We start from the raw sequence: 24,036 nt of genomic DNA on the forward strand, positions 1-24,036 counted from the left end.
ATCAATAGAACAAAATAAAGAAACCAGAAATAGACCCACACAAATATGCCTGTTTTTTAAAAAAAAATTTTTAATGTTTTATTTATTTTTGAGAGAAAGAGACACAGCGCAAGCAGAGGAGGGGTAAAGAGAGAGAGGGAGGCACAGAATCTGAAGCAGGCTCCAGGCTCTGAGCTGTCAGCACAGTGCCTGATGCAGGGTGGGGCTTGAATTCACAAGCAGTGAGAACATGACCTGAGCCAAAGTTGGATGCTCAACCAACTGAGCCACCCAGGCACCCCCTAACCAATTTTTAATATAGGTGTAAGTCAATGGAAGAAAGATAGCCTTTACAACTGGACATCCATGGGGAAAGGGGAAAAAAAGAACATCATTCTAAATCTCATGCCATTGAGAAAAACTAGGTAAAGGGTATATGAGATATTTCTGTATTATTTCTTAAAATTGCATGTAAATCTAAAATTATATGAAAATAGAAAGTTTAATTTTAAAAAATTTAAAGAATTTAGTCATCTCTGTTCCTTGATATGTGTACACATAGATGAATAGAGAAGTCTGGAAGGATGGTCACATCAACATTTAAAAAACAAGATTTCAGTGATTAGGATTCAAAGCTTCCAGAATCAGCTCTTACCTGCAGCAAAGCTCCCATTAGTGATGCCAGTGCAGCCATTCCAATACACAGAACTCCAAACATCACACCTAGATGGATGATATAAAAGCCAGTATAAAATTCAGACCCAGAGGATTCGAATTCTCAATAGAATAAGCTACCACACCTTTGATTCAAAGTAATTAATATGATTGTGATGATTGTGGTGAAAAATGGCCACATACATCAAAACCAGACAAAAAAAAAAAAAAAGGAAGGGGTGTTTTCTTACAAGATCAGCAGAGTGCAAAGAGGAAAGAAAACACTGATATTGTGTCTCAGGATTAATTACATTAGATTATATAAGTGAAAAATCCCTAGCATTAACTATGGGGACTTTAAGGCTAAGAACTATTGTGTTATTAATCTAATCCTCTATAAACATTTGTTTATAAAGGAAGGCTTAGGTCTCTGTTTTCAGTTTGCCAGAAACAGGACACAATCCAGCTCTGCTGTGTACAGCATGATGGGGGAGAGGATTAATAAACATCAGAAATTAGAGTGTTCTGATTTGAAGTGTCCATTTCTCCCAGGAAGTGTTCATCCACACCAAGGGGTGGTTTAGGACCTTTAGCTCTCTTGTTATCTCAATCAACATACCCAACCCTTTCTTGTTAAACTAGCCAAGAAAGATAGCATCAAAGACAAGTATGATATTACCCCTTCTACCAAATTGTTTCCCCACAACTTTATAGAAATTTTTAAGCCACCACTGCTGGCCAGATTATAGATTATGGGATTTTTTTTTTCTCTTTTGGCTTTCAATATTTTCCAGATTTTCTCCAAGTACATGTTTTACTTTTGAAATTAAATTAAAATTTACACACACACACCCAGATTTTTATTTTTGAAGACTTCCATTCAGCACAAATCACCTGAAATCAGTCAATATAATTTCCCACGCATAAAATTCAAAACAAAAAAAATGAATGATAGCTTTGCTCATCATAAAATTAGTGCATTCCTTATATCTATCTGACTTACACTAGCATTCACACCTTTGTTAATTATATTGGGTAAATGACCTTTCTGCACCTGAATGGAAACCTTACATTAAGTTTTTGCAAAGAGCTTGAGATACAATCATTTTTATACCTCTTAATCCTAATGTAAATGATATTTCTAACATATTTAGCTTGATTCTTCTCTGATTGCTCATGGGTGGTCACCATTATGGGTTTTGGTATCAAAGTTACTGGAAACACATTCAAATCATTTGCCATGTTCTTCTCTATGATACCTTTACTGTACATATCTCAAGATAATGACTTTATATAACCCTTCAAAGTAAACAAAAACCTCATCTACACTAGCAGAGTTGATTTGTTATTAATCATTATCAACATCCTTCCTTGAGCACAAGCTAGTGCCTCTTGTTTTATATGCATTATCTCTAAACCTCATTGTACCCGCAAGGTGAACACATTTTGTTTCATTTTCCATATAAAGAAATTCAAGCTGTATTAGGTTATTGGGTTTGCTTAAGGCTAATAAATTGGTGAGCAAGATTAGGTCTGTCTGCCTTCAAAAGCTTCTATTGAAAACCACACAGTTTTGATAATCCTATAACAAACCAATCTAAATGCTCTTTGGGAAGCATTGTATCATTCTGAAATTATGCTGCAGGATTAAAATTGGGCACCTAATAAAATTATGCAATGTTATTTAAATGTAAGGCACACTCAGGCGCCTGGGTGGCTCAGTCGGTTGAGCGTCCAACTTTGGCTCAGGTCATGATCTCACAGCTCGTGAGTTCGAGACCCACATCGGGTTCTGTGCTAACAACTTGGAGCCTGGAGCCTGTTTCGGATTCTGTGTCTCCCTCTGTCTCTGCCCCTAACCCATTTGCATTCTGTCTCTGTCTCTCTCAAAAATAAATAAACATTAAAAAAAAATTTTTTTTTAAATGTAAGGGACACTGAAAAATATAAACTAAGTACTTATTCCAGATGATAGTCAAGACAATTACATATAGAATTATGGTTCAAAATAGAATATTATTTACTATTTCTTTGGCAGTCTATTAGTGTTATTGGGTTGAAGTTAAAGATTCTTTTGAAAAAACAAGTTTGTTAGTCATTCATTCCAGAACACATATAACCAAAACGTCAAAAACAAAAAATGAAGTACACTAGCCAGATTTCTTTGAGTCAGATTGTTACATTTGGGACATCTGGGAACTGGAGTCTTTAAACCTTTCCATTCAACTGATATTTAACCCCTCATAAGGTCCTACATCTATAAATAGAAGATGAGCCTTCCCTGTACAATTTTATTGACTATCTCTAGAGCAGTCTACATGTACAGACAGAATAGACAATCAAGATGGTTCAAAAATCATAACACTCTGTTTATCTTCAATTCATACACACAGACTATGTACTTTAAACTGACAGTGAGCTCTGAGGTAATAAAATGTGGGCTCTTGCCTCCAAACTAAGGGTATTTCTTAAAACCGTGGGCTAAAGTTTGGAAAGGAAAAGGGTTGGATTTTTTTCTGTAGCTAAGAAGAAGTTCAAAAAGAAGGACAGCCAAATAAGGAAATTGTTCTTTGTGGCCCCCTGACCATTAATCGCTTGAAGGGTCTCCCAAATCTTGATTGCAAATATGGGATGACTGTGTTTAGTGACAGGCATACATATGCATAGATACACTTACACTCAGAGGTTCTTACTCTGTGTCTTCCAGGAAAAGGAATTTCTGGTATCTCTAAAAATCATCTCCCAGGGCTAAAATAGAATTGTGAACATGGAAACTTACTCAGTCCTTGGGAAATCCAAGAGAGAGACCTTTCTGAGAGTGATCTGAAGTGAGGTTTAACTAGATCTTCCACAGTTACTGCCGCTAAGGCATTAATACTGGAGGACACTGTGCTGTAAGAGAAAATCAAACTTTTGATTTATAATATTTTAACTTTAACAATACTTTAAGTAGGAATAAGAAAGGGGGAAACAAACTGTCATTGCTGAAATATAACCAGATTTCTACTATATTTTTCATGATCACAACATCTTCTTTCTGGAAACTGATATCATCCAAAAATGATTCAGTCAACATCCATAGGCTTAATAGTGAGAAGGGACAATTTTATGTTGCTTCCATTTTGCAATAAATTCTCAGTGTCTATGGAAACAATCTACAGACTACACAATACTATTATATAGTGACTTTAAAACTTATTTTTCTTTGTGCAGAGAAAGGACTATCATAAATCCTAACATACGCCATAAATATCAATAATATTAATTTCCTGGATCCTCACTAACATACACTGTCCATGTTAATCAAGAATTTCCTGGCACAGGGGCACCTGGGTAGCTTAGTTGGTTGAGCGTCCAACTCTTGATTTCAGCTCAGGTTATGATCCTGGGGTCATGGGATCAAGGCCTGTGTGCTGGGCTCTGTGCGTGGAGCCTACTTAGGATTCTCTCTCTCTCCCTCTGTTCCTCTCCTCTGCTCATGCTCTCTCACTCTCTCTGTCAAAAAAAAAAAAAAAAAAGGGGGGGGGAAGCGGCAAGACGGCGGCTTAGGAGGACGCTGGGCTCACCGCGCGTCCTGCTGATCACTTAGATTCCACCTACACCTGCCTAAATAACCCAGAAAACCGCCAGAGGATTAGCAGAACGGAGTCGCCGGAGCCAAAGGCAGACGAGAGGCCCACGGAAGAGGGTAGGAAGGGCAGCGAGGCGGTGCGCGCTCCACGGACTGGCGGGAGGGAGCCGGGGCGGAGGGGCGGCTCGCCGGCCAAGCAGAGCCCCCGAGTCTGGCTGGCAAAAGCGGAGAGGCCTGACGGACTGTGTTCCCACAACAAGCGCGACTTAGCGTCTGGGAGGTCATAAGTTAACAGCTCTGCTCGGAAAGCGGGAAGGCTGGAGGACAAAGGGAGGGAGAGCTGCTGAGCCCCCTGACGACAGAGCTCAGCTTGGTGGGGAACAAAGGCGCTCGCCAGCGCCATCTCCCCCGCCCATCCCCCAACCAAAATCCCAAAGAGAACCAGTTCCTGCCAGGGAACTTGCTCGCTCCACGCAAACACCCAACTCTGTGCTTCTGCGGAGCCAAACCTCCGGCAGCGGATCTGACTCCCTCCCGCTGCCACAGGGCCCCTCCTGAAGAGGATCACCTAAGGAGAAGCGATCTAAGCCTGCCCCTCCTGCCCCCATGCACCTTGCCTACCCACCCCAGCTAATACGCCAGATCCCCAGCATCATAAGCCTGGCAGTGTGCAAGTAGCCCAGACGGGCCACACCACCCCATAGTGAATCCCGCCCCTAGGAGAGGGGAAGAGAAGGCACACACCAGTCTGACTGTGGCCCCAGCGGTGGGCTGGGGGCAGACATCAGGTCTGACTGCGGCCCCGCCCACCAACTCCAGTTATACACCACAACACAGGGGAAGGGCCCTGCAGGTCCTCACCACGCCAGGGACTATCCAAAATGACCAAGCGGAAGAATTCCCCTCAGAAGAATCTCCAGGAAATAACAGCTAATGAGCTGATCAAAAAGGATTTAAATAATATAACAGAAAGTGAATTTAGAATAATAGTCATAAAATTAATCGCAGGGCTTGAAAACAGTATACAGGACAGCAGAGAATCTCTTGCTACAGAGATCAAGGGACTAAGGAACAGTCACGAGGAGCTGAAAAACGCTTTAAATGAAATGCATAACAAAATGGAAACCACCACAGCTCGGCTTGAAGAGGCAGAGGAGAGAATAGGTGAACTAGAGGATAAAGTTATGGAAAAAGAGGAAGCTGAGAAAAAGAGAGATAAAAAAATCCAGGAGTATGAGGGGAAAATTAGAGAACTAAGTGATACACTAAAAAGAAATAATATACGCATAATTGGTATCCCAGAGGAGGAAGAGAGAGGGAAAGGTGCTGAAGGGGTACTTGAAGAAATAATAGCTGAGAACTTCCCTGAACTGGGGAAGGAAAAAGGCATTGAAATCCAAGAGGCACAGAGAACTCCCTTCAGACGTAACTTGAATCGATCTTCTGCACGACATATCATAGTGAAACTGGCAAAATACAAGGATAAAGAGAAAATTCTGAAAGCAGCAAGGGGTAAACGTGCCCTCACATATAAAGGGAGACCTATAAGACTCGTGACTGATCTCTCTTTTGAAACTTGGCAGGCCAGAAAGAATTGGCACGAGATTTTCAGGGTGCTAGACAGAAAAAATATGCAGCCGAGAATCCTTTACCCAGCAAGTCTGTCATTTAGAATAGAAGGAGAGATAAAGGTTTTCCCAAACAAACAAAAACTGAAGGAATTTGTCACCACTAAACCAGCCCTACAAGAGATCCTAAGGGGGACCCTGTGAGACAAAGTCCCAGAGACATCACTACAAGCATAAAACATACAGACATCACAATGACTCTCAACCCGTATCTTTCTATAATAACACTGAATGTAAATGGATTAAATGCACCAACCAAAAGACATAGGGTATCAGAATGGATAAAAAAACAAGACCCATCTATTTGCTGTCTACAAGAGACTCATTTTAGACCTGAGGACACCTTTAGATTGAGAGTGAGGGGATGGAGAACTATTTATCATGCGACTGGAAGCCAAAAGAAAGCTGGAGTAGCCATACTTATATCAGACAAACTAGACTTTAAATTAAAGGCTGTAACAAGAGATGAAGAAGGACATTATATAATAGTTACAGGGTCTATCCATCAGGAAGAGCTAACAATTATAAATGTCTATGCGCCGAATACCGGAGCCCCCAAATATATAAAACAATTACTCAGAAACATAAGCAACTTTATGGATAAGAATGTGGTAATTGCAGGGGACTTTAACACCCCACTTACAGAAATGGACAGATCATCTAGACACACGGTCAATAAAGAAACAAGGGCCCTGAATGAGACATTGGATCAGATGGACTTGACAGATATATTTAGAACGCTGCATCCCAAAGCAACAGAATATACTTTCTTCTCGAGTGCACATGGAACATTCTCCAAGATAGATCATATACTGGGTCACAAAACAGCCCTTCATAAGTTTACAAGAATTGAAATTATACCATGCATACTTTCAGACCACAATGCTATGAAGCTTGAAATCAACCACAGGAAAAAGTCTGGAAAACCTCCAAATAAAGGCATGGAGGTTAAAGAACACCCTACTAACGAATGAGTGGGTCAACCAGGCAATTAGAGAAGAAATTAAAAAATATATGGAAACAAACGAAAATGAAAATACAACAATCCAAACGCTTTGGGACGCAGCGAAGGCAGTCCTGAGAAGAAAATACATTGCAATCCAGGCCTATCTCAAGAAACAAGAAAAATCCCAAATACAAAATCTAACAGCACACCTAAAGGAACTAGAAGCAGAACAGCAAAGGCAGCCTAAACCCAGCAGAAGAAGAGAAATAATAAAGATCAGAGCAGAAATAAACAATATAGAATCTAAAAAAACTGTAGAGCAGATCAACGAAACCAAGAGTTGGTTTTTGAAAAAATAAACAAAATTGACAAGCATCTAGCCAGGCTTCTCAAAAAGAAAAGGGAGATGACCCAAATAAATAAAATCATGAATGAAAATGGAATTATTACAACCAATCCCTCAGAGATATAAACAATTATCAGGGAATACTATGAAAAATTATATGCCAACAAATTGGACAACCTGGAAGAAATGGACAAATTCCTGAACACCCACACTCTTCCAAAACTCAATCAGGAGGAAATAGAAAGCTTGAACAGACCCATAACCAGCGAAGAAATTGAATCGGTTATCAAAAATCTCCCAACAAATAAGAGTCCAGGACCAGATGGCTTCCCAGGGGAGTTCTACCAGACGTTTAAAGCAGAGATAATACCTATCCTTCTCAAGCTATTCCAAGAAATAGAAAGGGAAGGAAAACTTCCAGACTCATTCTATGAAGCCAGTATTACTTTGATTCCTAAACCAGACAGAGACCCAGTAAAAAAAGAGAACTACAGGCCAATATCCCTGATGAATATGGATGCAAAAATTCTCAATAAGATACTAGCAAATCGAATTCAACGGCATATAAAAAGAATTATTCACCATGATCAAGTGGGATTCATTCCTGGGATGCAGGGCTGGTTCAACATTCGCAAATCAATCAATGTGATACATCACATTAACAAAAAAAAAGAGAAGAACCATATGATCCTGTCAATCGATGCAGAAAAGGCCTTTGACAAAATCCAGCACCCTTTCTTAATAAAAACCCTTGAGAAAGTCGGGATAGAAGGAACATACTTAAAGATCAGAAAAGCCATTTATGAAAAGCCCACAGCTAACATCATCCTCAACGGGGAAAAACTGAGAGCTTTTTCCCTGAGATCAGGAACACGACAAGGATGCCCACTCTCACCGCTGCTGTTTAACATAGTGCTGGAAGTTCTAGCATCAGCAATCAGACAACAAAAGGAAATCAAAGGCATCAAAATTGGCAAAGACGAAGTCAAGCTTTCGCTTTTTGCAGATGACATGATATTATACATGGAAAATCCGATAGACTCCACCAAAAGTCTACTAGAACTGATACAGGAATTCAGCAAAGTTGCAGGATACAAAATCAATGTACAGAAATCAGTTGCATTCTTATACACTAACAATGAAGCAACAGAAAGACAAATAAAGAAACTGATCCCATTCACAATTGCACCAAGAAGCATAAAATACCTAGGAATAAATCTAACCAAAGATGTAAAGGATCTGTATGCTGAAAACTATAGAACGCTTATGAAGGAAATTGAAGAAGATTTAAAGAAATGGAAAAACATTCCCTGCTCATGGATTGGAAAAATAAATATTGTCAAAATGTCAATACTACCCAAAGCTATCTACACATTCAATGCAATCCCAATCAAAATTGCACCAGCATTCTTCTCAAAACTAGAACAAGCAATCCTAAAATTCATATGGAACCACAAAAGGCCCCGAATAGCCAAAGGAATTTTGAAGAAGAAGACCAAAGCAGGAGGCATCACAATCCCAGACTTTAGCCTCTACTACAAAGCTGTCATCATCAAGACAGCATGGTATTGGCACAGAAACAGACACATAGACCAATGGAATAGAATAGAAACCCCAGAACTAGACCCACAAACGTATGGCCAACTCATCTTTGACAAAGCAGGAAAGAACATCCAATGGAAAAAAGACAGCCTCTTTAACAAATGGTGCTGGGAGAACTGGACAGCAACATGCAGAAGGTTGAAACTAGACCACTTTCTCACACCATTCACAAAAATAAACTCAAAATGGATAAAGGACCTAAATGTGAGACAGGAAACCATCAAAACCTTAGAGGAGAAAGCAGGAAAAGACCTCTCTGACCTCAGCCGTAGCAATCTCTTACTCGACACATCCCCAAAGGCAAGGGAATTAAAAGCAAAAGTGAATTACTGGGACCTTATGAAGATAAAAAGCTTCTGCACAGCAAAGGAAACAACCAACAAAACTAAAAGGCAACCAACGGAATGGGAAAAGATATTCGCAAATGACATATCGGACAAAGGGCTAGTATCCAAAATCTATAAAGAGCTCACCAAACTCCACACCCGAAAAACAAATAACCCAGTGAAGAAATGGGCAGAAAACATGAATAGACACTTCTCTAAAGAAGACATCCGGATGGCCAACAGGCACATGAAAAGATGTTCAGCGTCGCTCCTTATCAGGGAAATACAAATCAAAACCACACTCAGGTATCACCTCACGCCAGTCAGAGTGGCCAAAATGAACAAATCAGGAGACTCTAGATGCTGGAGAGGATGTGGAGAAACGGGAACCCTCTTGCACTGTTGGTGGGAATGCAAATTGGTGCAGCCGCTCTGGAAAGCAGTGTGGAGGTTCCTCAGAAAATTAAAAATAGACCTACCCTATGACCCAGCAATAGCACTGCTAGGAATTTATCCAAGGGATACAGGAATACTGATGCATAGGGCCACTTGTACCCCAATGTTCATAGCAGCACTCTCAACAATAGCCAAATTATGGAAAGAGCCTAAATGTCCATCAACTGATGAATGGATAAAGAAATTGTGGTTTATATACACAATGGAATATTACGTGGCAATGAGAAAAAATGAAATATGGCCTTTTGTAGCAACGTGGATGGAACTGGAGAGTGTGATGCTAAGTGAAATAAGCCATACAGAGAAAGACAGATACCATATGGTTTCACTCTTATGTGGACCCTGAGAAATTAACAGGAACCCATGGGGGAGGGGAAGGAAAAAAAAAAAAAAACAGGTTAGAGTGGGAGAGAGCCAAAGCATAAGAGACTGTTAAAAACTGAGAACAAACTGAGGGTTGATGGGGGGTGGTAGGGAGGAGAGGGTGGGTGATGGGTATTGAGGAGGGCACCTTTTGGGATGAGCACTGGGTGTTGTATGGAAACTAATTTGTCAATAAATTTCATATAAAAAAAAAATCCCTGGCACAAACACTAGAAGAAAGTGCAGTAAGTAAGTTCAAACACAGAACAAGAGTCTTTGGACAGTGCATATTATTCAGCATGTAACAGGAGATTTTAATTCTAATTTTCCATTTGACCATGCTTTATTTATCCATATATTTTAAACTGAGACCATAGGTACCCATTTTTGATAATCAGTGAACACTACCACCAACTGATCACTATTATAGTGACCCTCCAGGGTAGGTGATGATGTATTAGACAGCAGGGACCAAGTTAAAAGTGGAGACTGAGGATAATAGACTGCTAGTCCACAGAGGTAAGACTGAAACTGAGAACAACAGGATACACAGAGTAGATTACTCCCTTGGCCCTATTTGTGTTCATTTTCAGAATTCAGCTTTATCCCCCAAAATATCCAATAACAAAAGAAAGATCCCAATAGGGAAACCATGTACTGTTAGAGTCATAGTTCATACCTTAATGTTCCACTGTAAGCACAGGCCACAAAAAGTCCAGGAAGACCCGGATAATCTTGTAGAATGTCCAGTACCAAATAAGGCATGAGCTGAAAAATTCCAAAATTTACTCCTGAGTGCTATTTGCTACCAAATAAAATTATTTTTTTTATATATGAAATTTATTGACAAATTGGTTTCCATACAACACCCAGTGCTCATCCCAAAAGGTGCCCTCCTCAATACCCATCACCCACCCTCTCCTCCCTCCCACCCCCCATCAACCCTCAGTTTGTTCTCAGTTTTTTTTTTTTTTAATTTTTTTTTCAACGTTTATTTATTTTTGGGACAGAGAGAGACAGAGCATGAACGGGGGAAGGGCAGAGAGAGAGGGAGACACAGAATCGGAAACAGGCTCCAGGCTCTGAGCCATCAGCCCAGAGCCCGACGCGGGGCTCGAACTCACAGACCGCGAGATCGTGACCTGGCTGAAGTCGGACGCTTAACCGACCGCGCCACCCAGGCGCCCCTGTTCTCAGTTTTTAACAGTCTCTTATGCTTTGGCTCTCTCCCACTCTAACCTCTTTTTTTTTTTTTTTTCCTTCCCCTCCCCCATGGGTTCCTGTTAAGTTTCTCAGGATCCACATAAGAGTGAAACCATATGGTATCTGTCTTTCTCTGTATGGCTTATTTCACTTAGCATCACACTCTCCAGTTCATCCACGTTGCTACAAAAGGCCATATTTCATTACCAAATAAAATTATTAATGTATCATTTATCTTGTGTTCTTCAAGAACTAACGGAACTTATTCCACATAATTGAAATTTCTAAATATGAAAAATTATATTATTTAACTGCTAACACTTAAAAGAATAGCACAGTAGTTAAGGATACAGATTCTAGATTCAGACAGAAGTGGTTTTTGTTACTTAATTTCTCTAAGACTCAGTATCCTCATCTGTAAATGAGGGGTAATAATACGAATCCCGTATACTTGCTATAAAAGTTAAATGTAGAGCTCTTAGTATAGTACATGGAATATGGTAAATGCTTGATTAAAAATCAGCTGTTCTTAGGGCACCTGGGTGGCTCAGTTGGCTAAGCGTCCAACTTCAGCTCAGGTCATGATCTCTGTCCATGAGTTTGAGCCCTGTGTCAGGCTCTGTGCTGACAGCTCAGAGCCTGGAGCCTGCTTTGGATTCTATGTCTCCCTCTCTCTCTGCTCCTCCCCTGCTCATGCTCTCTCTCTGTCTCAAAAATAAATAAAAACATTTAAAAAAAAATTTTTAAAGGTAGCTGTTCTCATTCTTTAGAATAATAAAACAATTTAAAGGAAATATTTTACATACCTCTATGCTTAAGCAAACAGCATAGTTAAATTAATTTAACTTGACTTGATGACTCAAAGATATCTTTGTAAACTTCAATCACTACCCAGAACTGAAAGTGTAATTACAGCTGCATATAGTATGAGAAATAGTGACAAGTGGAGAGTACCCTCAGGAAGTTTCTGAAACTTGCTTCTTTTTGAAAAGTTCCTGATATCAACTTACTTTTTGATAAGTTACTTAAAAAAAATAAATATTAAATAAGGATGGGAAAGTGTATTACTTCAGTACTATGTTACATGCCAGTCTTTTGGCAACACTAATTTTTAAATCAAAAGGGTACTAAGAGGATAATTTTCTAGGAAAAATTCCCTTCATTTGCATTGAAACATTCTTGATTCCTTCTCTGATAGTATAGAGTGGATAGATGGCATGTCCTATCTTATCAGCCTCTTTGATTTCATTTAACAATAGTTTGTTACTATTAGCCCACTGTTACAAGGGTCTGTGTTGAGTTGTTTTAAGAATTTCTCCACTTTATCCAAAGCTTACTAAATTTTTATTCTCAGAAAGAGAGAATAGCAGTTATCTCTCTAAGAAATCAAGACCAAATTTTCCCAAGATATCTTAAAAGTGTCACTTTAAGCAGTATTCCATATAAAGCAAAAGTCAAGTTTCCACTGTTACTGCTATAACAAGATCTAAAATCTACCCTATCATCAACTTTCTCAAAAGTTTTTGGGGTGATATTTCATATTCTGAATGACCCCCTCAGGTATAGGTAGAACTAGCAAGACCGACATATAGAAAAGTAGTAAAACTATATCTAAACACTAATCTTGCTTCCTCACGGTGAGGTCCAGAAGAGTGTCACAGAAATATATCTTTGCTCTCCTCAGGTTAAGATTTTGACCTGACTTTCTACTGACTGTGCCTATGTGCATTGTATCCCCAGGGAACTGTTCATTGGATTAACTCCTTAACAATCAACACAACACTGGAATCATCCAATTTGGAGGAAACCTTTCTTAAAAAAAAAAAAAAAATCAGCACAGGCTCTCAAAATGACAGGTGCATGCATGCAAGACCCCACTCCACCCCCATTGTCATTCTATGACGAGTCTCAAGGTTAGGAGATTGTAGACATTTTCTGTTGTGATTGTCCAGGGGTAGGATAAGATAAATGAGAAACATTTTTAACATCCCTACTGTCCTCATTATATAAACTACAAACAATAAACATTGACAAAAAGAACAAAATATTCTTCACTAGAGAGAACATAAGGGAAGAGTGCCTCCATCTTCAGAGGAAACATGCTTCTTAGATTCTCTGAGCAAATAGGAAAGATCTATTTATTAACAGGAGGACACACGTGAAGATAGGGTTGAGATGCACAGCTCATCGAGGCTCTCATTTTCTAATCCCACAAAGTTGCATTTTTCTAGGGGTATGTGATGCATTTACACCAACATAGAATGCAGGTCTATCTTCTTTCTCATGAGTCCCCTGGGCACTGATTTACAAACAAGTCTTAGAAAATAATTTGTGGGGGTGGGGGTGTCTAGGTGGCTCAGTTGGTTAAGCTCCTGACAACTTTGGCTCAGGTCATGATCTCATGGTTCGTGAGTTCGAGCCCCACATCAGGCTCTCTGCTGTCAGCGCAAAGCCTGATCTGGATCTTCTGTCCCCCTCTCTCTCTGCCCTTCCCCTGCTCATGCACACCCTGTCTCTCAAAAATAAACATTTAAAAGAAAAAAGAATGTTGGCAAGAACTCTGAGAACAAGAACTCAAGCTTTAGAGTCTAGCAGCCCTGGATTTGAATTCTAGCACACTTTCTGAAAGGTTGTATATGGCACAGAGGTTCAAAGTTAGGACTCTGGTCGCAGCCTGCCTGAGTTTGAATTTTGGTTCCAGGTTTACTAGCTGGTTACATGATTTGTCTGTTTCTCAGTTTCCTCATCTTTGAAAGAGAAATAATCATAGCACCTACCTCAGAGTGTGGCTGTAAGGATTCAGAGTTGAAGTCTATATAAAGCACTTATAACAGTATGATAAGTGCTTGCAGCTATTCTTATTTATTAGCTATGCAACCTTTAGCAAGTTATATAACCTCTCTGAGAACCACTCATTTCCTCATCTCTAAAATTAGAATTATAGGGTTGTGAGAATTAAAAGAGATAAAGCATGCAAAGCTGAGCATAGAATCTCATCACATAGTTGGTACTTAGTAAATGTTCACTCATTAGATCTGTTTATCTATCATTTAAAAACAGGAAGGTAAGCCATTGATAAATAAGTGATATGAGAATAACCGTAAAATATTCTACACTACCATGGTTTGTGCATGGATTTTTTTTTCTTGAACTGTGTTTACATTTCTACTCCCAGCCTTGAGCTATTTCTATTGATCCCTTGGCTTGAAATTTTTCCAGGTATTTCACTATTTTAATCTTGGAGACAGCATTCTTCATTCTTACTATATTTGCTAAAATAAGTTTTTGTCAAATGCTTTATAGAAATTAAAGACAATTACATTGTATTCATTTGCTATTTCTCTACAAAAACAGGAACACTCTTTCCTCCCAGCTAATAAGCTTTCTGGGTATCCTTAATGCACATGTAAGAAAGACATGGTACTGAACCTGGTCTGGTGCAGACACTTTCTTGGCTGTCCAAGGATCACAGTCATGGTACCTGGAATATAGGGCGAGCCCACAAAGCACTGAGCAGGTGAGGATTGCCCAGAGTCCCAGAAGATTGATGTAGAGAGACCTAAAGAAGTCAGCAAATGACAATTGTAATTTCCATCCTAAAGATTAGGAAACTTGTAACATAAACAGAAAAGACCTTCATGATTACTCAATAAATATACATTACCTTTTGGTTATCAAAACTGCTATCTATTTTATTCTAGCCTAACCTTCTCTTTAAGCTCTCAATCAACAATATATTTGGAAATACATGGAATAGATGGGGGTTTCTCTATTAAATAACTATATTCTCCTGGTCAGAGTTCCATGGGCATTATCAGCTTTATAATCATATGTAATTATATTACTTCAGAACTTCTTATCATGAAATAAAGATTTTTAATAGTCAACAGACCAGTAACCATTACTCACTTTCCTTTTAAAGGTAATGCAATTCTAAACTGCTAAACATTGTTAGCATCTACATTGCAACTCATCAAACTTGTTTAAATGTGGTTTGTAATATCATCTAATAAATGTGAAAGGCAAATCTGCATTCCTTGAACAGGTACCTTCCCAAACAATGTTCACCATTATAATACATGATGTGTGCTCTGGGAGAGTATAAAGGCTTATATAACATCACTGGAGTCAAACCTGAACATAAACGCTAGTTCGATCTATCATATGTGACCCTAGGCAAGTAATGTAGCCTCTGTGAACTTCAGTTTCTTCATTTATACCTACAGATAACAACGCCTACCTCACAGAGTTATAAGACTAAATGAAATAGTACATATCATAGAGCTTGGCATGTAATAACATTTGTTAAATGGTAATTATTGATATTATGAATATTAATGTCATTGAGTTCTATGTCTTAATAATCAGTTGAATAGTTAACATTTCTCTCTCTCAGAAGGTGACTATATTGTTCTCCCAGGGGTGCTGTACTGGATACTGATACAAGCTGCCCTAGGCTGAAGAGAAGTACAACACCCAATATCATGCCTCCTTCCCTGGGGCACCTGTGTCCAATGACTAGTGGATTCAGAGGTTTAAAGGACAAGTCCCCTCATCCTAATTTGGGACAAATCTGATGAGTCAGCCCAAATTTAGAGCTTCCCCTAAGGCCTTGGCTGAGAATGCATAACAATCCAAATTCTCCCTCCAGTCAACCCTGCTTCCTTTCCATTTTCTTTTACAGGTGGTGATTTCCTAACAGACGGTAGCATGCCAGCCTCCATCTCAGAGTCTGTTTCAGGAGAAGCCACCTTCAACAGGTGCCAAGCCACAGATTGCTAACCTTTTCCCTTGATTGACTAAATTTATTCTATGTTTTGTTATTGTCTAAAAATAGTGTAATAAGTGTATCTCATCTCCAAATCATCAGAAAATCTACACAGATGCTTTCCTGCTCTAACACCCTTGCTCATACATGGGTTTAATACTTTACTATATAGTCTTATTTGACTTTAGTGCCATTCAAATAGATTTCTTATCAACATTTAATACTGCCCCTGGTCAATCAATGTCAGTAGGTCTTAACTTTCTGGCTAGGATTCATTCTTACCAAGGAGCCAGTGTTAAAAAGTAAGAGAAAATGCATTTGCAACTACATGGATGGAACTGGAGGGTATTATGCTAAGTGAAATTAGTCAGTCAGAGAAAGACAAAAATCATATGATTTCACTCATATGAGGACTTTAAGAGACAAAACAGATGAACATAAGGGAGGGGAAACAAAAATAATATAAAAACGGAGGGGGACAAAACAGAAGAGACTCATAAATATGGAGAGCAAACTGAGGGTTACAGGAGGGGTTCTGAGAGGGGGGAATGGGCTAAATGGGTAAGGGGCACTAAGGAATCTACTCCTGAAATCATTGTTGCACTATATGCTAACTAATTTGGATGTACATTTAAAAAATAAAAAATAAAACAAATTAATAAAAAAAAGAAAAAAAGAAGTAGGAGAAAATGATTCCTCTGAGCTCAGGGATTCTGCCTTGTTAAGGAGACCCACTGGGCCGTTCCAAAGGAAATTGTTTTTTATTAAGAAAGCTCTAAAGCTCCAATTCTGGTCTTTTAGTTATAAAATTGGGCTTTTTGAGTTTCATGTTCCCAAAGAAACAGAAGAGTATGTGCACAATTAATTTGGGAGAGGCATCAGCTCTAGCATAGATTTAAAGTCCAGTGGATTACTGGAAGTAAGTATAAATTACATTCCTTCAAAGTTCCTAAAAATACCAGAACCCCTAAGCTCACTTTTGGGGTATTCTATATCCAGTTACTGTGCTGATTTTCTTGTAGATCTTTTATTACAGAATGTTCCAAAGACAGATCATGTTTAAACCAATTTACCCTCAATATATTGAGTTCTGACATGTGACATCACAATATTTTCATGTTTTCCCTTGAATAGAAATAGAATTGCCATTCCTCATCCTACTTTAATCATGCTGTTACTCTTAAGCTATTTGGAATTTTTAAGTTCCTAAATGCATGTGGGTCCAGTTAGCCTTATTTATCAGCATGGGGAATGGTAGTCACCACACTGATCTGAGGCTTCCTGAGAAAGAAGCAGCCACCATTTGTACTCTTTTTTCAAGCCATGATGGGCCTGAGAGTTCCCTGATCATGTTAGCCTTCTGACTTCTGGGCTATGTTCAAATCAATGTCTATCTGGAATGCTCTCCCACTATTCTCTACCTGCCCACATACGGTCATTATTCAGGATCTGCCTGCTTGAGAGGAATCTCTCACCCATCCTCTGCTTTCACATCCTATGATCTGAGATAGAAAATGGAATTCACATTTACTGGCCCCCTACCATGTGTGTGCTGAACACAGCATTTTACAATACCTCTCATGAAATATATAATATTTCTTATGCTCATTTTGTAAGTTCAGAAACTGAGATTCAGGGAGACTAAGTAACTTTCCCATGATCACTCAAATAGCAAGTGTTAGAGCAGAGGTATAAATCCATGACTATGTCTGAAAATAAAACACACCAACACATCCGTCAATATAATGTCCTTGACCATTTCTTCTAGCATTTTATCCTTCCATGGAACTGTTATACTTTTCTAGTGTTATTTCACTTTTTTGCATATTTGCATATATCTTCCTAACTAGATATTAAGGCTCCTTCATGATAAGAGCCATATATTTATAATTTTTTATCCTCCATAATTCCTTATACAAATAGATACACAATAAATGCATTATTTGATAGTACTTGTTTTAGTAAATAATTCATATAAATATTTCAAATTACCTGGTTTAAAATATACAGGACCACTTTGTTTTACTTGATCCTTTTATAACTAAGTATCATTTATCTCTTGGAATTTCATGATACATAAGACTTAAACCTGAGCAAGGTGTGACTAATGAAAGAATTTCAATAAAGACAACTGATGGTTATTAATGATTTCTATACCATAGTTTGACTTACATTTTTGCCTGGAATCTGCTTTTACAGGCAATATATCTCTGCACTTGGGATTGGTTGACACCATAGATGCTGGTCCATGTGAAGGTCCCTCCTATAACAATTGTCCAGAATGTATGTCTTTGCAAAGGGTTAGGATTAAAACTAAATGAAAAGAAACAGAAAACAAATCTGAGCTATCAGGAAAAAAAACTATAGAAAATTATCCTAGAATAGTTTTTGGAAGCAAGCAATGTATATCTATGTAAATAATGGATACATACATAAATATGTACAAATTTATTAAGTAATAAAAAAGGTAGAAATATTTCTAGCTTAAGTTCCGTGAAATAAAAGTGGATAATTTCAGAGAATTGGAAACTCTGGGTGGGACTGAGGAAAAATGAATGTTCTAATTATTCTGAGATTTTATAAAAATTTTCTCCTGTAGCTTTAGTAAATTGTTATTTAAACAAGTCTGCCATGCTGTAATTAGAGAAAAATATGAAACTAAAAAGAGAAAGCAATAAAGAGAGGGAATTTCCTAAGTGCACCCTAGCAATAGATATGGTACTGAAATGAACACAAAATTAACAAAATTTTTTGTTATACAATGCATACGTAATTCTTCTCCTAGCACATGTACAGTCAGACTTCTAATTTATATTCAAGATCAAGAACTCAGTTAGATAATGCAGTTTAAAGGCTTTTGCATTCTAAAATTACTATGTCAGTGTAATCATCCTTTCTTAAAATGCTGTGTGCACAAGCTAAATGCTAATAGTGAAAAGTCACTTTATGACATATACTTAAGCCCAAAATATTGTCACAAAGAAAGCTCAACTTCCACATTTGATATGCCTTTTAACTTTTCTTAATGTGTTATCTTAGAAGGAATAATTCTATTCATCCATGATATACAATATGAGCTTGACAAATTTCTGCAAAATTGGCTTTCAAAGAAACTTTCTAAAAATTGTGAAATTCTGCAAATCCATCTCAAATCTTATATTTAAGATTAGTTGAAGAAAGTATTCTAATTTTATACATATCCTGGCATTCTTATGGAAATACAAGAGCCTCTATTCCATTCTCTAACTTTCATATTAAAGTTTAAGAGTTTCAAGGGTGTTGACCCTTTATCCTACAGAGAAAGCAACTACTATATTAGCTAATGGAAATCAAGAGCCAAAAGGACTCAGCGAGCTACTTGAGGGAAGTAAGACAAGATTTAGAATAGACAATTTAGTGGTTTTAGGCCATATACAATATATATGACAACTATAGATCATACAGAAAATACCAACACAGAATCCTTCTCTTATCATCACCAGAGCAGATATTTTGCCCACCATATTCTCAAACATATCTGAATAACAAGGATACACAATAATGCTTTTCTTATTATTTAATGCTTGGCAGCCTCCAAAGTAAACATCATGAAAATGTCTAATCTTTTACTTTCAATAATCTCTCATCAATGTAAAAGGTGTCACTTCAATGCAGCAATATGGGTTGCCTTTATACACAGTGACAATTAACTTGCAGAAAAAAATTATTGGTTCCAAACCTTCTCCCCTCAATCCAAGCCTACTAGGAAGAGATTTGGGAGTAATCAAGATCTTCTGCGTGGCCACTGATTGTTTCTGCTTCTTGGTATCCATTCTCCCATCCTCTAGTAATGGCAACCCAAATACGCTTTGGGAAACAACCACTGCCCCATAAAATAGTCTAAGTGGTTGTCAATACAAAGTCCTGCTCTGCCCCAACTAAGGTATGGAATCATGCCCAAGCTAGGACAATTGGAGGTGCTCTTCCTTGGAATCTGAATCTTGAAGTAGTCATAGTAATAATAGAAAATAGTTGAAATTGATTTGTCATAATTCAACTGATCTCTGAAAATTAACATGTTGTCCCTGTCCAATTTCTGAAAAATCTCTTCTCAAACGTTAGTGCCATTTTCAAAAACTAGAAGAGAGCCACCAAGTAAGAAATGCTTTTCTTTTTTTCTTCTTGTCGGTGATTTCTGAAAAATCTCTTCTCAAACGTTAGTGCCATTTTCAAAAACTAGAAGAGAGCCACCAAGTAAGAAATGCTTTTCTTTTTTTCTTCTTGCCGGTGATTTCAGCTTGTGTGTCTCAAAGTAGGGCTTCTTAAAGAGGAAATATGCTGGTCCAAGTCAAAATAAGCCCCTTTCCACATTGAACATGATAACAAGAATGACACTACTGAACCACAATGGAAGGTATTTTAAATATTGTTTTAAGTTGTGTGATATATTTGCGATGAAATGTCTAGTTTTCCCACTGGTCTTTCTCCAGGAAACATGAATAACTGCTTAAGATATGCTATATTACACAATCTACTGACACTTGAAACATTAGTCATAAATTTTCTAGTAAATTTTCTAGAAATAACATATAATTTTATATAACATTTAATACATATATATAATTATGAAATATAATAATAATATACTATATATTGTTGGGGCAATATCAATAGAAAAATTCTCTAGGCTGCTTGAAACAAAAAACTATGAAAATGGCAGCATGGTCTTCTGGTGTTTTTCTCTTAAGAAAGGTTTCCTTTTCTTATTTCCCAACTATCTCTTCTCTAATTACCCTACCCTACCCTTTAACCAATTCCAGATTTAAATATCTGGAAGAAAATTACTCTTTTGCTATCAGTCCTTTCTCAGGAAGAAGGACCATTCTAAGTACCATGTAACTAACCAACTGACTGTTTCAACCCCTTAAAGACTTGGTGGAAACCCCTCACACATTAACTTGTCAGCTTCAATTTTTTGTACTATGTTCTTAGAGGTCTATTTGTTAGAGGTCTAATATAAACTTACTATTTCAATAAAAAGATTATTTTTATAGAAAAAAAAAGGACAATTCTATAGATCAGGAGGTAAATAGCAACTCACTTCCAGAAGTTCAATCTTCCACCATTATAGGCATCATTTAGAATAGTGCTGATCCCACCTTGAATCACTACAGCCTGTATAATCACAGATGCAAATCCAGCTACCATGATCCCAACTTGAAAAACATCTGTCCAGACAACTGCTTTAAGACCACCCTTTGAGGAGAAAAGTATATTAGGATTAATGCTTTTATCAGACATTATTAATAATCTACATGCTTATATGCTATGTTGGATAAAAATAATGAAAACATGGATCTGGGCCAAGAGGTACATTCAACGTAGATTGTAAGCTTGGGAGAACCTTCAAGAGAAGGTGAGATTTGAGCCAAGCCTTCAGACAGAAGCAGAGGCAAAGATGAAAGGTCATCCCAGAAGAGAAAACAGCATGGGTAAAAGCATAAAAAGTCAAAATACATAGCATGTTGAGTGTAGCCAGATATACATTTTGAAGCAAAGTGGAATGGTATAGGTAGATTGTTGGGAAGAAAATTCAGAGTCAAATTGCAAGAGGCATTTTCATGGACTTTATCCCATAGGCAGGGCTGATATCCAATCAAGTATGCATATAGAAGGTCATACCAGTTGTTGAAGTACTAAAATCATTTTGTACTAGCCACTACCAAAAACTTGCCAAGAGTCTCTCTCCAGTTCCTATGTCCTTGGCTGAAACATCCCTTCCCGGAGATCCCCATCTTGTAGAAGATCCAGCAACTAAAGCCTTAAGACCTAGTATGTCAGGGATGCCATGAGAGTTGCACCACTGCTAAGAACTAGCATCCATAATAATACCAGTGTCCATACTATATGGATGTTATATATTTTTACTGTAACTCCTACCTATAGGCAATGAGAAACTACCTCAGGTTTTGGAGCCTAGGAATAATATGAACACAACTATAATAATTTAGCGACAGTAAAGATGAATCAGAAGACAAAATTCAGGACCACTACAATGGTTCAGATAAAAGAAAGAAGTTTCAGTTATGATCAATGTTCTATAAAGAATCAAATTTTTCCCCAGATTGAATATTTCTTACAAAAAGTTACACTTGTGGGAGATAAGAGTAGGATATTACACATGAACAATGCAGTTTGCAGAACACAACTACTGGAATTTTCCATTTTGCAAAGCAAGCGGATAAAGTGAAAAGAGAAATAATGTCCTTGACATACCAGTGTGCAGTAGAATGTGCAGACCACACCTGTCGCCACTACTGCACCCCACAGATCAAATCCTGTGACTGTGAAAGGAAAAAAGAAAATGCATGAGTAACTGTGAAACGTGTATAATAAAAATACTTCTCAAAAAGTCATCATTAGGAATCTATATCATTTGTAGAGCACCTATCTTCTCCCTACCTCTCTACTCTTGCCTAAAACTAGGTCCAAATTTCATAAAATGTCCCCAAACAAGTGGAATTTAAAATTTTACTTGATGAGTTAAATGGACCTAGTTTCTACCCTCAGACAGCATCCCTAGATCCAACATTGGCTAAATAAAATACATGAGAAAGCATTTCTATTGTAATGAAGCTAAGAAACAACTTGATATTGTGAGGAAGTTAACCAGACTGAATGGGGTCATAGAGTATTGGTCATCATGGTTCAGTAAACACACTATTCTACCACTCCTTGAAATGAGTTGTGCATGTTACTAAGATGGAACCAAGAAGGAGAAAAGTTGTATAATTTGCCACCATCTACCTAAGAAGTGGAGAGGCATACTGTATTCTTTTTAAATGGAAGGATCACAACTCTACCCACAAATGTGATAATCTAGATAAAATAGACCCATTCCCATTCCCATTGAAAGACACAATGGGCCAAAAGTCATACAACAAGAAATAAATTATCTAAATGGGTCTATATCTATTAAAGAAATTGAATCAGTAATTAAAGACCTTCCAAAACAGAAAGCTCTAGGCTGAGGCAGGCTGACTGGTAACTTCTAACAATTTAAGGAAGAAATTATACCAATTGTCTACAACCTCTTTCAGAGAATAGAAGCAGAGGGAATACTTTCTAACTCACTCTATGACGCCAGGATTTCCCTAATACCAAAACCAGGTAAGACATTGCAAAGAAACTACAAACCAATATTTCCCAGGAACACCGATGCAAAAGTCTTCAACAAATTGAGGATCAGCAAATTGAATCCAAAAAAAGTATAAAAAGAATTAAACACCATGACCAAGAGGGATTTATCCCCAGTATGCAAGGCTCGTTTGATATTTTCAAATCAATTAATGGAATCTATCAAATTAACAGACTGAAAAAGAAATATCACATGATCATATCAAAAGATGCAGAAAAAGCATTTGACAAAATCCAATATCCATTCATGATAAAAACTCTCAATAAACTAAGAATAGAAGGGAACTTTCTCAACTTGATAAAGGCTGTCTACAAAAATCCTACAGCTAACACCCTATTTAATGGTGAGAGACTCAAAGCTTTCCCACTAACATCAGGTACAAGACAAGGACGCCCTCTCTCACTATTTCTTCTCAACATTGTACAAGAAAGGAAATAAATGGTATATAGATTGGAAAAGAAGAAATAAAACTCTCTTTGTTCACAGATGACATGATGATTGATATTAAAAAAAAACTCCTGGAACTAGTGATTATAGCAAGTTTGCAGGACACAAGGTTAATATACAAAAGTCAATTGTTTTCCTATATAATAAATTAGCCTCAAATGTGGTAACTTTAAGATGTGCCTTGATTCAAAGCCAAGGCAGGAGCACAACTGGAGTAACTCAGACATGCATTCATTGTGGAGTGGGCATGTAAAATGGGTACATTCATTTTTAAAAACTATTTGCCAGTTTCTCTTAAATTTTGTACATGAACCTGCCCTGAGCTGGGTCATAATAGGTGTATGTTTAACTATACTGCTCCCAGGTGTTCACCCACTAGAAATAAAAACGTGTGTCAAAAGAGAATCCCCAGACACACGCTAACGTTCTACAAGACGATCAAACTTGGTCTTGGTTATTGATGAAAATGACCCCACTGCTGATGACGGCAATGCTGCTGTAACCAAAGAGATGCTGCTCCTCCTGGGGGATGGTGACACGTCACGCATGGAAGAACTGGAGTAAGCGCTG

At 37.9% G+C, this 24,036-nt stretch overlaps 1 protein-coding gene across 1 annotated transcript in view; it reads right to left on the minus strand.

Annotated features, from left to right (window-relative positions):
* SLC5A8 (solute carrier family 5 member 8) overlaps positions 1-24,036 on the minus strand; it is a 59,566-nt gene that overhangs the window by 24,539 nt on the left and 10,991 nt on the right. Inside the window, exons 4-10 of the mRNA XM_023257368.2 lie at positions 22,098-22,165; positions 20,923-21,077; positions 18,015-18,155; positions 14,504-14,633; positions 10,551-10,639; positions 3,413-3,525; positions 635-702 (exon numbers count right to left, since the gene is read on the minus strand). Of these exons, the coding sequence (XP_023113136.1) occupies positions 635-702; positions 3,413-3,525; positions 10,551-10,639; positions 14,504-14,633; positions 18,015-18,155; positions 20,923-21,077; positions 22,098-22,165 (764 nt within the window). The remainder of the gene's footprint in view (positions 1-634; positions 703-3,412; positions 3,526-10,550; positions 10,640-14,503; positions 14,634-18,014; positions 18,156-20,922; positions 21,078-22,097; positions 22,166-24,036) is intronic.

Source organism: Felis catus, chromosome B4 (assembly GCF_018350175.1).
Source record: "Felis catus isolate Fca126 chromosome B4, F.catus_Fca126_mat1.0, whole genome shotgun sequence".
Taxonomy (NCBI): domain Eukaryota; kingdom Metazoa; phylum Chordata; class Mammalia; order Carnivora; family Felidae; genus Felis; species Felis catus.